We start from the raw sequence: 13297 nt of genomic DNA on the forward strand, positions 1-13297 counted from the left end.
CATTACATTTTATGACCCTATTGAGTGCTGTGAGGAGCTGGGGCCTTTTAAGTTTTTTGATTTGGTGTCACTTGGCGACATCAATGTTTTTGGTACCAAATTATGCGTTTTATTCTGTTCCTGACCTCACTTTGAAAATTGGACCCTGGTCTAAGCTCATTTGAAATGTAGACGTCATTGTTTAAAATTACTGCCAGAGTTTTTTTTATGCTGTACCGCAAGTAAAGGGCACCAACGTGAACTAGTAACACTAGCTCACAGTTCTGTGGTTCAGGAATCAAATCTCAGCTCTTGCGTTACTGTGTGGAGTTTGCATGTTGTCCCTGCGTTTGCATGGATTCTGTACAAGTACTTTGGCTTTATCTCACATTCTAAAAACATGTAGGTTAACTAAAAACCTGTTCCACAGGATTCCATTTTGGAATGTCAGACAGAGGCCGAGGAAGTAAAACCCCTGTGACAGTTTTGCTTTAACCAAAGGTGCTTCTACTCAAACTGCAGGTAAATGAGCTTGTTTTCTATCTAGACCTGGATTTACAGTCTCTAATGTGGGAGAAAGCCGGAGCACCAAGAGAAGAACCATTGCTAATTTGTGGACAAACAACGATATATTCAACATCACCATATGCAGTCATTATATTAACCACTCGTTGTGTCAATTTCACATCAGGTCCAAACACGATTGACCTCGTCCTCTTTTTGTACCTCCGTTATTTAGCCAAAATAAAGCACGACTTGAAAAGGTCACAGACGCAGTGTCCAGAGCACGTGTGCTCACGTCACAGACAACGCCCTCATCCGGCCCACCGTCGTCATCATGGGCGACGCCTCCTCAGCCGGTTGCCTCTGACTGACAGCTCCGCCCAACCCGTTTCATAGCGAGCCAACACTGCGCACGTGCAGAAGCCGAAGGCTCTGTGCACCGAAGCCGTCCGTCTTTGCATTAGAGAGCTTATTCAGGAACATCAATATTAGTATGGTGGCTGTTTGAAAAGAAAAGACCAAAAAAGAAGAAGTAGGAAGATGGCCCAGAAAGACACACTTCTGCATCTTTTTGCTGGAGGGTAAGTCAGCGTAATACCACATCTTCTAAACGGGCTAATTCGAAACGTCTCTCGATGTGTTTTTTTTTTCTTTTTAACGGTAGGATACAATTTCACAGAAGCGAAGAGTTTCTGGCCGCACACCGGACCGTTAGCCGGGGTGCTAACTGTTAGCACTAGCTAGCTCGCGTTAGCTTTTCATTATCATTCAGAGCTAACGTTTCCTCTGTGTTTCTCCATACATTATTTCTATATTCTCCATACAGACTGACTGCCTTACGAATAATATCCATATGTTTTAAACTCTTTACACGGAGTTCAGAAACCTTGTCTTGAAGTCACCCGGCAACATCATAACACGTTCATATCCCACGATAGATACATCATCGCGGAGATTAGCTAGCTAAACTTGGCACGATTTACATCTGTACGGTGTCACGTTCGGAGCTGGTAATGTTGCGTTTGACATGAAAGAGAACTGCCTTTCTAAGGTTGAAGTTTAGCAAACGGTTTCTTGGCACGACGGCGGATCGCACGGGTTGCAGACTGCTGTTGTTATGTAACGAGAGGCAGATTGCCAGAATGTTTAGATTCCTGCACGTCTATGGACAGTAGGGACATTATCGGGATAATTGTTGCCAGTAGCCCAACGGAAACCCCACCAAAGAAATCGCTGAGATGACTAGAAGCGACACGATGATGTTAAGGCCAGGTTTCGACAAAGCTTGGTTAGTTAAAATGACGCCATTTTACCCTTGAAAAGTCACGACAACTTTGGCAGCGTGTGTAATTACAACATTCGACACGTAAGGATGATCCAAATTGTTAAAGATTCCATCATAACATAGACTCTCTGTAATCAATGTCATCTCATCTCAATCTACCCGGTGTTAAAAAGGGCTGTCTGTTTTGTTGAGTTATTCTGTTGGATGAAGTGCAACGTGTTGAGCAGTTGATTATTTTGCTTGCCACTATAAACTGCAGGCCTGAGCGCAGACTCATTATTTGTAGTAAATGAATGTCCTTTCTGGGCTGAATAACACCGCAGCACACCTGATGTCCTCAGATGCAGCACAGCGGTTGGGAATCAATGACTTTCATACACAAAATGACCATATATCACTTTGCACTCACACCAAAAATAAAGAATTCCTTCAAGTTCCAGAAGAGGCTTCATGTAGGTAGCTTCTTTCGGCTTTTGATGTCATCTTCATAAGTGTGACAGATTTGTTCATTGTAGGAAAGTGACATAGATCAAAGATGGCTCTTTATAAGCTGTTATGAGCACATTACACAGTAAAATGTTACCTCTCCTGTGGCACACAGGAGACACGGCTGTTAAGTATGGGAATATAATGCATTTTTTGTAACATAGAGAAAGGTGTCACCAAAGCGAAAGCAGAAGTGCCAACTTAACCCTTGGGCAGCCACTAAAAGTGCTGTGGTCTTGGCAGAAATGCTCATAGGTCGCGTGACAGAAATATTTTGGTCTCTAGGGGTCAACTGCAGGGTTTCCATCTTGGGAATTAAACAGTACTTCAAAGATAGCAACTGAGTAGTGTCAATTTTTCCTTATATGTTTTTGCAGGTGTAGTGGTACAGTGGGAGCCATCGTGACCTGCCCCTTGGAGGTGTTAAAGACACGACTGCAATCCTCTGGACTTACCCTCCGACCCGTCTTCCAAGTCCAGCTTGGCACCCTTAGTGGGACCGGGGTCATCCGACCAGGCACTGTTACGCCTGGGCTGTTGCAAGTCTTACGGTAAATTGTTGTCATCAGTCCATGCTGCACTGCATTCTGTGATGAGAACACTTTGTTCCTACACATGTATAGTGGGTACAACCTATCTCCAAAGACTGCAAAAGGCCCCAGAATAAATAGCACAATAATTGCCTCCTTGTATTCTTATGTACGGTCAACACGATGACTTTTTCTAGGAGCTGTTATATCACAAGTTAAATGCAGTTTTTTTTCCTTACCGGGTAAAAACTACAGCATAGTCTGCTGTTAATCTTGTCCTTCATTATTCATTATTTTTATATAATGTTGCCTCAGGGAACAGGTCAAAGACTACAAGGGAATTCCTTTAATGGGGTGCTGTTGCGGCAGTGTTAAATTACACCCAGATGACGAGGACTGCAACTGGTCTGGTATGCTGTCAACTGAGGCTCTAAATGTTGAAGCCCAAGACACCCAGATAATAAAATAGTGTAAATGCAACACACTTTAGTGTGCCAGTTCCAGTCTCTGGCGCTTTTACTTCAAATGTGTTTTTCACTGTTGCGTCTTCTCTGTCTTTGTGCTGTCTTTGTCATGGCAGACAGTGTTTTACAGTGTACCAGATAAGACATACAGTAGTATACGTAAACAACCGGCTGCCAGTGACTTTGACCTCAAAAACAATCCGTTTCATTTTGACCTGGCTCTTGTTGGAAAGCAGCTGTTTCCTAAGTGAGAGGGCAATTCACAGGGCTAATGCACATTTTGGAGACAGGGCGTATGTTCCAGAAATGCAGACTGACATTCCCAGCCGTCTGACTTATGAAGGTCACAGAACCTTAAAGGGTTTGTGTGTAGCAAATAAGCCAATTGAATGTGACTTGTGGTGTGTCTAGATCTGTCTCAAGGCAGTACTTCTGATGCAAGTCTTCATCAGCATAAGAGGATGTTAGAATAGTCATTCCAATAATAGAATAGGGGTCCACTGCATGACTGCCTGTTTAGTTTTTTGTTTTTTCCCCCCCCAGATCAATCCTCGAGAAAGAGGGGCCAAGATCTCTTTTCCGTGGTCTGGGGCCAAATCTTGTTGGTGTGGCTCCCTCACGGTAAGGAAAGCGCTGCACTACATACTTGAGTTTCTTCCATATTAAGCCAACTCCCAGCATGTTTACATAATAGTCTTTTGTCGCACAAAGTCGAACTCTGTGGCAATGATGTGAGGCCTGCCAGTTAGTGTACAAGTCACTGATTACGCACTCTAACATGTCCTTGTACTCAAAAACAAAAGCCAAAACTTTATATCGCACAGCCGAAAGGTTGATTGCACATATGGACAGGAAGCTGTTGTCATAGCGTCACTTTCCATGTTCTTATCGGCAGGTAGCCACCAATATCCTTACAAGCCCTCACATGATTATATAATATAATTTGAGTGTGCTTACTTCTTTCCAAATGTTTGCACAGTCAAACTAAAGCGTTGATACTGACAAAGGTGCTTTTATGGCAAAACATTTTCTTCCATGTCAATTGAGCTGCGACCCGTCACTTTATATCGACTCAGGTTTCTGTATTTACTCATAGAACTTGTGACATCATTTTATTTATTCATCTGTTTGGCCTCCAAACTCCATCTTGGCTGGTAATCACACTAACACCTATTCCACATTGCTGTGACTTTTTTTTTCTACATTTATCTAATTTCTCACACTGCTGCTCCTCTATAGATAATGTGTGCCTTGGCACTGTGTTGTCTTGCTGAGTGTAGTTTTATTTTATTTTTTTATTATTATACAATAGATTCCATACATTTTCGCTTTAAGTGTGACAACAAGCAAACCCATCCCCCCAAGTATCGTACCGTTATCACAAATGTCTTAAACAAAACATTGATTGGACTTTGAGACTCCTGACTGAATACACTCATGGGGTCACATTCGCCGCACTGGCTAATGAATAGCGGTGTCAGTCATTTATGTAATGCTACCACTATGCTAGTCTGTGTGCCAACTTGGACATGCTCCCATTCAGAGCAGCTCTTTTGGCCATCAAGGCTCTCTGCTTATTCAGCCCATTCTGGTGCAGTGTCAGTCTGTTCCCGAAGTGAGGTGCAGGGACCCCACTGTCATTCCCTCTACAATCACGCGTGTCATGAACCCTCGAGTTATAGACCCACATTTGCGCATTAGGCATTTTGAGAAAGGATTCTCTGTTGATGTGCAAATTCTTCCGGCACTTTCTGTGGCTATGAGTTCTCACCAGTTTGTTCCCTTTTTTTTTCTTCAGAGCCATTTACTTTGCTGCATATTCCAAGGCCAAAGAGCTTTTCAATGGGATGCTGGTTCCCAATAGTGGTGCTGTACACATGTCCTCTGCTGGTATCGCAGGTGAGCCCTCTCGCATAATGTCATACATAAAAGCAGTGGCACGTGATCCAGCGGCCAGTAAATGTTTTGGTGGACTTCAAGATTAAAAGGCAAACTACATTTGGCAAATTCTCAAGTGTTCATTCCTTTCTGTCTTAGAATGATTTAGAAAAAAAAACATGTTGTTTGTTCCTCAGCTTTTGTGACAAACTCCCTGATGAATCCCGTCTGGATGGTCAAGACCAGGATGCAGCTAGAGAAAAAGTGAGTATGGCCTTAAGTGCACCTGCCCTCTGTGCCCATGCATGAAGCTTCTAGAATGCTTCGGCATTTGAGATCCACATCACACCACAACCAAACTCGAATGGACCACCATCTCAAAAAAATGACAGTTGCTACACAGTATTTGGATGGCTAGGCAGGGTCTTTTTAACATAAATTGGCTGTTAATCTGCAACTTTGCGACGCACCTCATAGGTGATTAAGATTTCGAAACCAGTGGTTGACCATTAGCCACTCATTGAAACTAGCTGTCGAACTCTGCACCCTGAATGACGTTTCATTTGTGTTCAGACATATTTTGGAGTGTGCAGTGGGCCTTCGTGTGTACTATGAGTGATCAACATGTGTGTCAAAGGAAATGACCCAGTTTGGCTTAATTGGGCCAACATTTTTTATGTGTACTATGTGAAATCAACATGTGTGTCAAAGGAAAGGACCCAGTTTGGCTTAATTGGGCTAATATTTTTCCCAAGTAATTTATTTTTGTTCAATTATCTTTGCCAGCGACGTATAGTGAGTCAGAACAATGACATGCTGTTTCTTGACAGAACAAATAACCCGTGTATCCAGATTAACACATTTATTCAATGCAAAAAGTTTAGTGCAGTAAATTTATGAGTACATTGATCTGATACCATAAACACTGTGGTATGTGTACAAATTAGATATATTTGTTGTAACATGTAGTGTCCCATGAGACTTTTTTCTGCAATATTACATAGCTTGTTTAAGTGACCTTTAGGGAATCGCTGGAGGAGAGTATTTGAAGGCAGGTAGTCTGTGTGTAGAATGTCGTTTGCAATACAAACGCTGACCGCATGACAGCACTTTGCTGTCCTTGAGCCTTTCACTTCGTGACTCTGAGCTTGTGATCTATGTCCGTAAATACACAGCTCTGACGCATTGGCAGAAGTCTATATTTACACTTGGATTGGGGGGGGGGGGGGTGCAAGGTCACAGCAAGAATGGCTGTATTTATTTACTTGTGTTTACTGGTGATTTTTCTTTTGGGGGGTGGGGGGGGGGGCAAACTCTAAACTTAAACAGTGACAGCTCCGTAATGAATGATAAACTGAAGATTAATATTGGAAGAGCTCTTTTGCAAAAACAGGAAGCCAATCTTTTTTATTGAACATGTTCTATGGTGTGTATTTTAACAATGGCACACCACTAAACCAAAGTGCCATGAAAAGGATATAAACTCAAGTCATGATCAAAATGTACTCGCGTGTGTATTTATTTATGTTTGAGTGTGAAATGTGGGCCCATTTGGTTGAACACTAAGCAATCATGCTGTTGTATGAAGAGCAATAGGTTATGCAGGTTGATTGTAACTTTTGCCATCTAGTGGACGAGTATTTAATGATGCTGGGATGGATAGGTTATGTTTTGTAAAATGAGAGTGGTTGGGGATCAGTGCTTTATTCCATGTCCCAAATATTTTGATAAAACAATCCATTGATTAATCAAAGTACACTTGTTTGACTTTTCAGAGCCAGAGGAGAGAAAAAGATGAATGCCTTGCAATGCGCCCGCCACGTTTACAAAACGGAGGGCGTTCGTGGCTTCTACCGCGGCCTGACGGCATCCTACGCCGGAATCTCCGAGACCATGATCTGCTTCCTCATCTATGAGACGCTCAAGAAGCGGCTCGCCGACCACCAGCTGGCCTCCCCGAACAGCGAAAATGAGAAAAGAGCGTCTGACTTCCTGCGCTTGATGATGGCAGCTGCTTTCTCAAAGGGCTGCGCGTCCTGCATAGCCTACCCACATGGTAAGCAAGCACACGTACTAAGCAGGCCTCGTCGCAACTATTTCCAGCAGCAAATCGCCTCAACATCATTTGTCGTTTTTCTTCACAGAGGTGATTCGGACAAGGCTGCGTGAGGAAGGCAGCAAGTACAAGTATTTCTTTCAGACCGGGAGGTTAATAGCTTTGGAAGAAGGCTACGCTGCTTTTTATAGAGGACTCATTCCACAGCTAATTAAGCAAATCCCCAACACGGCCATCGTCCTGTCTACATATGAACTCATTGTCCATTTACTGGGAGAGTCCAAGTGAAAAAAAGGGATTTTTTTTTTTTTTTTCGGCAAATGTTGAATGCCACATCATGGCTGGACACACTTTAAAAGTTTGAATTGCAGCACGTTCGTGTAAGTGTGGTGCCTGAGAGACTGCTATTTTGGACCTGAAGCGACTTGATCTGTTATCTCTAGAACACATTGTTTATCAGAAGAGAGCAACAAGTTGCTAACCTGTGTGGGGGGGAAAAAAGGCCATCTTCTCTGATTACTTGTGTTAAGTTAACTAAATTATTTTGTGTTTTCTTATTTCAGGTCAATTTCCTTTACATTATTAGTGATAAGAGAATTTGCTTACATGAGAATAGAGGTTGGCTCATGTAGTTATGAAGGGAAGTGATTCAGCTATCAGTGCTATTTGTAGCGCTGTTGGACACCTTCCAATAAACACCATTTTGGGACAATACAGCACGCTTGTCAAGTTAAATTTATAGAGAACCGTGTCATATTTTTCTTTAATATATATATATATCTTTAAATACATTTACTTGCTAACCTCTTAATTTTTTGTGAAAAAAGGATGGTTACATTTTATTTCGAATAAGACAACGTTGATGCTCATTTGACAAGTGAGTCAATAAAATGCATCGAGACAATGATAATGTGTTTTTTGTAGTGATCGAGACTTTGAAATGTGTACCATACAAAGACGTCGTCATTAAGATGCTATAACTTTGACCAGACACATTTTCTTTTTGAATTTTTGATAAATTATTATGACTATTTGCTTTTAACAAAATGCTCTTATCAATCCTGTCATTTCTACGTATGTTATGCGTACAAACATCTGCATGTTGTTTGGAGATCTATAAACTGTGGGGTTGATACGAAAGACGCCTCTGTGCTCATAATGATTTCCAAATGGTTTTCTATTTAGAGCGTTACAAGTTCTAACTTGGAACTTGTAAGAAAGGACAGCTTGATCTACTATAAAACCTCCAATTGGTAATAATACAATATCCAAATGAGTGGGCGTGTTTGGAGGGAGAGTGCGCTTTACACTCATCAATTTCCGAACGTCGCACCGATGTGTTGTGTACTTCGAGGTACACGGTGTCACTCAGCTTTTGCTGCACTATGAATTTCCGAACAGCAATCGAGCAACACGCTAAATTTCCAAACGGTCAAACTTGAACCATTGCGCACTCCGAGTAAATTTCCAAACGCCCAAGAAAACAGCTTGGGTTGTCAGACAGCGTGACCATTTTAAAACCTTTCAATGATTTGCCGGGCAAATGTATTTATAAATGTGCATATGAGTTTTGCCAGCAATAAATCATTCCACACACTGAGTGATATCAGGATGTGACAAACCAAGCCGTGAACCGATACTTGCCTCCCTTCTGAGAGTAGAAAGACAACAGGGAGCCAGCTCCACGGGGTGACCAGTTCTAGCATCCCCCAAAGTCCTTGAATTACAAAATATTCTTTAAGTTGCGTACATTTTAGTGCTGACATCATTTTCACATATAGACGTATTATATTACTGCCAATGCTCAGCTTGCTGGACTCTCTTTAAATTGTAACATTTTAAAAAATTCTTTTAAAGTTTGAAATAATTGTTTTGAACGAAGACTGCGGTGTAATGCTGACCCCTAGCGGCTGCCTTGAGAAACGTTAACACCCGGTCAGCTTGGATAAACTCTACTCTTGACCCAACACATTTCCGATATGGATGTCAGATTATTTTGACTGTCTCACTGTCGACATTACTGTAACTGGCGTCGCTTTTATGAGCAGGAAATGTCTATCGCTTGTGGACATTCCCGCGGTATAGTACGAGGCATTAGGTTAAAGCTCCCCACTTGGTCAGCATTAGTTCACTTCGCTTGCTAAGCTAGCACATGCTGCGTGTTTGTAGCGTCTTTCAGCACTCAGCCGTCGGCCGGGCACCGCTCCAACCCCGCTGTTGGATGGAAGGGTGAGGGGAAACTATGCTAACATTCCTCCACATTCTGCTAACAGGTAAGTTTATTGGGGTGCTTGTCGAGGCTCAGATTGACTAACGTGCTGTTAGCCCAGGCTGTCTGAAGTTACGCAATGTTGTGGCCTGCAGCTGCCTCTCATCGTTGAGGAATTTAACTTGACACCACTGTTTTGCAGAAATTAACAATTACTTCTGTTGTTTGGATATTATTCTTGTTGGGTGTGGTTCTTTTAAATTCAACAACGCAGTTGACATTGTTGTTCACGTGATGATAATTTAGTTTCTCATTTCATCAAGGTTTGTTAGGTGTTCTGCGGGACAAAGTCACCGCCTTGGGTAAGCCAGGATTTGGAACTCCCACCATTCATAGCTAAGCAGCGTGGTCCTTGTAAATGTTGTTTCTGGTCCTCAGATCGTATCAGACTTGTGGATGGGGAAAACAAATGTTCCGGCCGCGTCGAGATTCTCCGACACAACCAATGGGGTACGGTGTGCGACCACGGCTGGGACCTCCGCGAGGCGGACGTGGTGTGCCTGGAGCTGTCCTGCGGCTTGGCAGAGTCAGCCGTCCACGGGGCGGCTTTTGGTGCGGGCAGTGGAGAGATCTGGCTGCGGCATGTTCAGTGCACGGGGCACGAGTCCAGTTTGACCCGCTGTGCCGTCGTCCTCCACAGTCACCACCACTGCACCCATGAAAATGATGCAGGGGTGAAATGCTCAGGTGGGACGATCTTAATTTAAACACGGGTGCCACTGCTGCCTTGCCTGCTTCAAAAAGTCAATCTGGATATTATCCAAATTCGTAATAGTAACAATCTTCAAAATTCTATAAAATAAATAAATAGAATACAACGGTACTATTTTGAGCTGATTGTTTCACGTTTTGAATTTAACTCCTGAAATCATTTCTATGTACAACATGCTCATTTCTTGAAATGCACCTGTGTATGTAGATGTGTAAATATAATTATACGAGTAAATAAAGTACATTTTACAATGTAAGAATACAAACATTATAACAGTCTTTAACTACTTGCAACCCTTGTTTAGCAACCATTCACATTGCTTTGTCATGCCCTGTATACTGGCTACTTATGATATTATAATTCCTCTTTTTGTTGGCATTTTAGTCAGTCGCAGTCTCTCACCCAAAACAATTCCGAGCGTTATCGCAATTCCCCCCAATAAAATGTTCTCGAGTGAAAGGTACTAAGTTTAGTGACTCCCCTCTGTTTTCCACACAGGTACCCTTTTCATGCCCATCCTCTCCCTGTCGTCACCTCACAATGTGTTCTCGTCTGGGGAGGCGGCTCGGTTCAGCTGCAGTGTCTTGCCGGGTCATCACGTCCGTGACTTCCACCTGTACAGACATGGCCTGTCCACACCAGTGGTGACGCAGAGGGCGGAGATGAGTCAGTCACGGGTGGCGATAACTCTGCCCAACATCAAGACGTTCCAGCAGGGCAGCTATAGCTGTCGTTACAGGGTCAGCGGCAGCTCACCTTCTCAGATGCTCAGCTCTCCACCAAGCAACTCTGTCAACATCACCGTGGGTAAGTCACAGTCTGCAGGTGTTAGTCTTGGCCAATGAAAACATCAAATCAAACATAAGAGGGTTCTACATGAGATACAGACAAGCTCTTAACATCTTTGGTGTGATCACAGTGGAACTCCTGACCCCCCAGCACTGGTACAACACGTCCTCTGATGCCCCGGCTGGTTCCGTCATCAAGGGCCACAGTTTTAACATCACATGCTCCACACCGCAGCCGTACCCCGGAGGCTCCTTTCAGCTGCGACTCATCCGCCCCAATGGAACAGTGCGCCAGTCTCTGCCGGCCCTCGGCCCCGCCGTCACTTTTTCCTTCGCCGTTGCCCAGAGCTCAAATGAGGGTTACTACTACTGTCTGTATCGGGTCCAGCTTGGAGGACGCACCTTTGTCTCCAGAGAGAGCCAAGCTCTGCCCATATCTATAAGAGGTCAGCCCCCGCACATTTTTACCTCACTAAATCTGGCCCTCTTTGTTTGGGCACCCCGGTCTGAAGACACTTTAGGATAAGGTACGACATACAGACGAGACAGTTGACAGATAAATATTTATGAAGAAATTTACACCGTAATGTGGTGATTATAGTAAAGCTATTTGTGGAATTGTGCAGTCTAGCAATTTTAATGCTATGGGGACAGATACATTTTGTATTTTCTGCAGCCAGCCTCAGCATTTGCTGTCAGTTCTTGTTCCCCAATACTTATATTGAGCATTAAATGGGATGTTCTTGTGTCACTGACAAAAATTTCTCCCACTTTCAGACCCAGATCCAGTTCTGAGTCCAGTGATGATCAGCTGGCTTGTGTCTGGCCTGACATTTGTCATCGCTGTCATCGTAATTATCGTTATGGCCAAGGTGTTGTGCAACAAGGAGAGGAATCCCTCTGAGCTGGAGCGAGAGACCAGATCCTGTAAGTGGTCCACAAAACATTTTACAAGTATCACCCTGAGAAATATTTCGCTCTCCAAGTATCACCATTTTGATCAACATTAAAATACAGTGTTGTCAAAAACAAGACACGCTTAGATGAAAGTCTAACAACATGTTTCCATCTACAGGTGTGGAAAACACTTATGTTGCCTTATCAATTAACAAGCTATGATTGTACGACGATGGATTCATTTGGCACCGGAGAGCCAGTTGGCTTGCTCAGCAATCACTCCTGCAACCACTTCATGGTCTGGATAGTACAAGCTCTCTTCTATGTTTGAAGTTTCGGATTACTGGGTCTTTCTGTATGACCAGCATATTTCCTAGCAATTTAAACACTTGGGCCTTGAGCTTTGAAGGACGTATCTGATGGAAAATTGACTTTTATGCAATTAGTAATGGCTGGACTGCCTCTCCACCCATCAAGTGTGAAATTAAACAACCAAGCAATTCTTTTGATAGTTGCCTATTATTATTGTGACATTTTGGAAGTTTGTGCACTTCTGTCATGGTTCCAATCGTGCAGCATCATCCTGCAGCACCCATACCAACCAGCCATGTCACATTACAAACACTTGGATAATTAGAATGGTTACTTTACACTGACATTGTCAGATGTGATTAGGATTGTGGTCGTAGTTTACATCACAAGATGTTTGAATGTTAGGGTCACCTCAGTTCATTCCATGAATCAAACTTCTCATTATAAGGCAGTATATTTGTACCAATTCAATCGAGTAAGTTACTTCTTAGTTTTATTCGTCACCAAAAACAAGGATCATTATACAGTAGTGTGTAAGAATGTTATGGTTGGCTGGTATACAGTAACTGAATTTTAACTACAGTTTACAGCTGATGGTCTAAGCAAAAGTGTAGTTGCCTAATTAGTTTGTTTGGTTTAACAATAAGCAAGCAAAATGCTTAAATAATTTGTATAAAAACTGTCAGGTGAATCGGTTGGTAAAATGGCAAACAGGGTTTCGTTTTACTTGCAAGCTGTTGGACACAGCAGTTCTCCAGTGTTATGATTTTGCCCATGCTTTCCCTTCATATTTATCTAAGCCTTGCGCCATGCGCCCCTGAGAGGACTGAAATACAGCCATTGTGTTCAAAGTTAATGTTCGGCCTCAATTCAGCATTAACGCACTTGTTTCGAGCTGCTTCTACTAGCTCGTGGCAAAATGTGACTAACATTTAGTTTTATTAACAGACTTCTAAGGACAAACTCCACTAATTTATTGTGTACCCCGTTCTTCAGAGCAATGCTTTATGTAGAGAATGCTTCTGTATTGTTAACCCATTACATTGTCATTTGATTTACATTGCTGCATATCAACATTTAAATGTCAATGATTTATGTAGAGAATGCTTTTGTATTTTTAAACTATTGTTATTTTAT

At 42.6% G+C, this 13297-nt stretch overlaps 2 protein-coding genes across 2 annotated transcripts; both read left to right on the top strand.

Moving 5' to 3' along the window:
- Positions 1-854: 854 nt before the first annotated feature.
- On the top strand, positions 855-8322 carry slc25a33 (solute carrier family 25 member 33). Its single transcript, XM_061272748.1, has 7 exons — positions 855-1064; positions 2632-2805; positions 3792-3869; positions 5047-5147; positions 5324-5390; positions 6902-7182; positions 7271-8322. The coding sequence occupies exons 1-7, from the start codon at positions 1024-1026 to the stop codon at positions 7468-7470; spliced, it is 942 nt and encodes a 313-aa protein (XP_061128732.1). The 5' UTR covers positions 855-1023; the 3' UTR covers positions 7471-8322.
- A 761-nt stretch (positions 8323-9083) lies between these two features.
- si:ch211-150o23.3 (uncharacterized) lies at positions 9084-12355 on the top strand. The gene is made up of 7 exons (XM_061272747.1): positions 9084-9455; positions 9715-9753; positions 9830-10138; positions 10662-10970; positions 11083-11397; positions 11729-11878; positions 12027-12355. The coding sequence occupies exons 1-7, from the start codon at positions 9425-9427 to the stop codon at positions 12068-12070; spliced, it is 1197 nt and encodes a 398-aa protein (XP_061128731.1). The 5' UTR covers positions 9084-9424; the 3' UTR covers positions 12071-12355.
- Positions 12356-13297: the final 942 nt, after the last annotated feature.

Source organism: Syngnathus typhle, linkage group LG2, assembly GCF_033458585.1.
Source record: "Syngnathus typhle isolate RoL2023-S1 ecotype Sweden linkage group LG2, RoL_Styp_1.0, whole genome shotgun sequence".
Classification (NCBI taxonomy): domain Eukaryota; kingdom Metazoa; phylum Chordata; class Actinopteri; order Syngnathiformes; family Syngnathidae; genus Syngnathus; species Syngnathus typhle.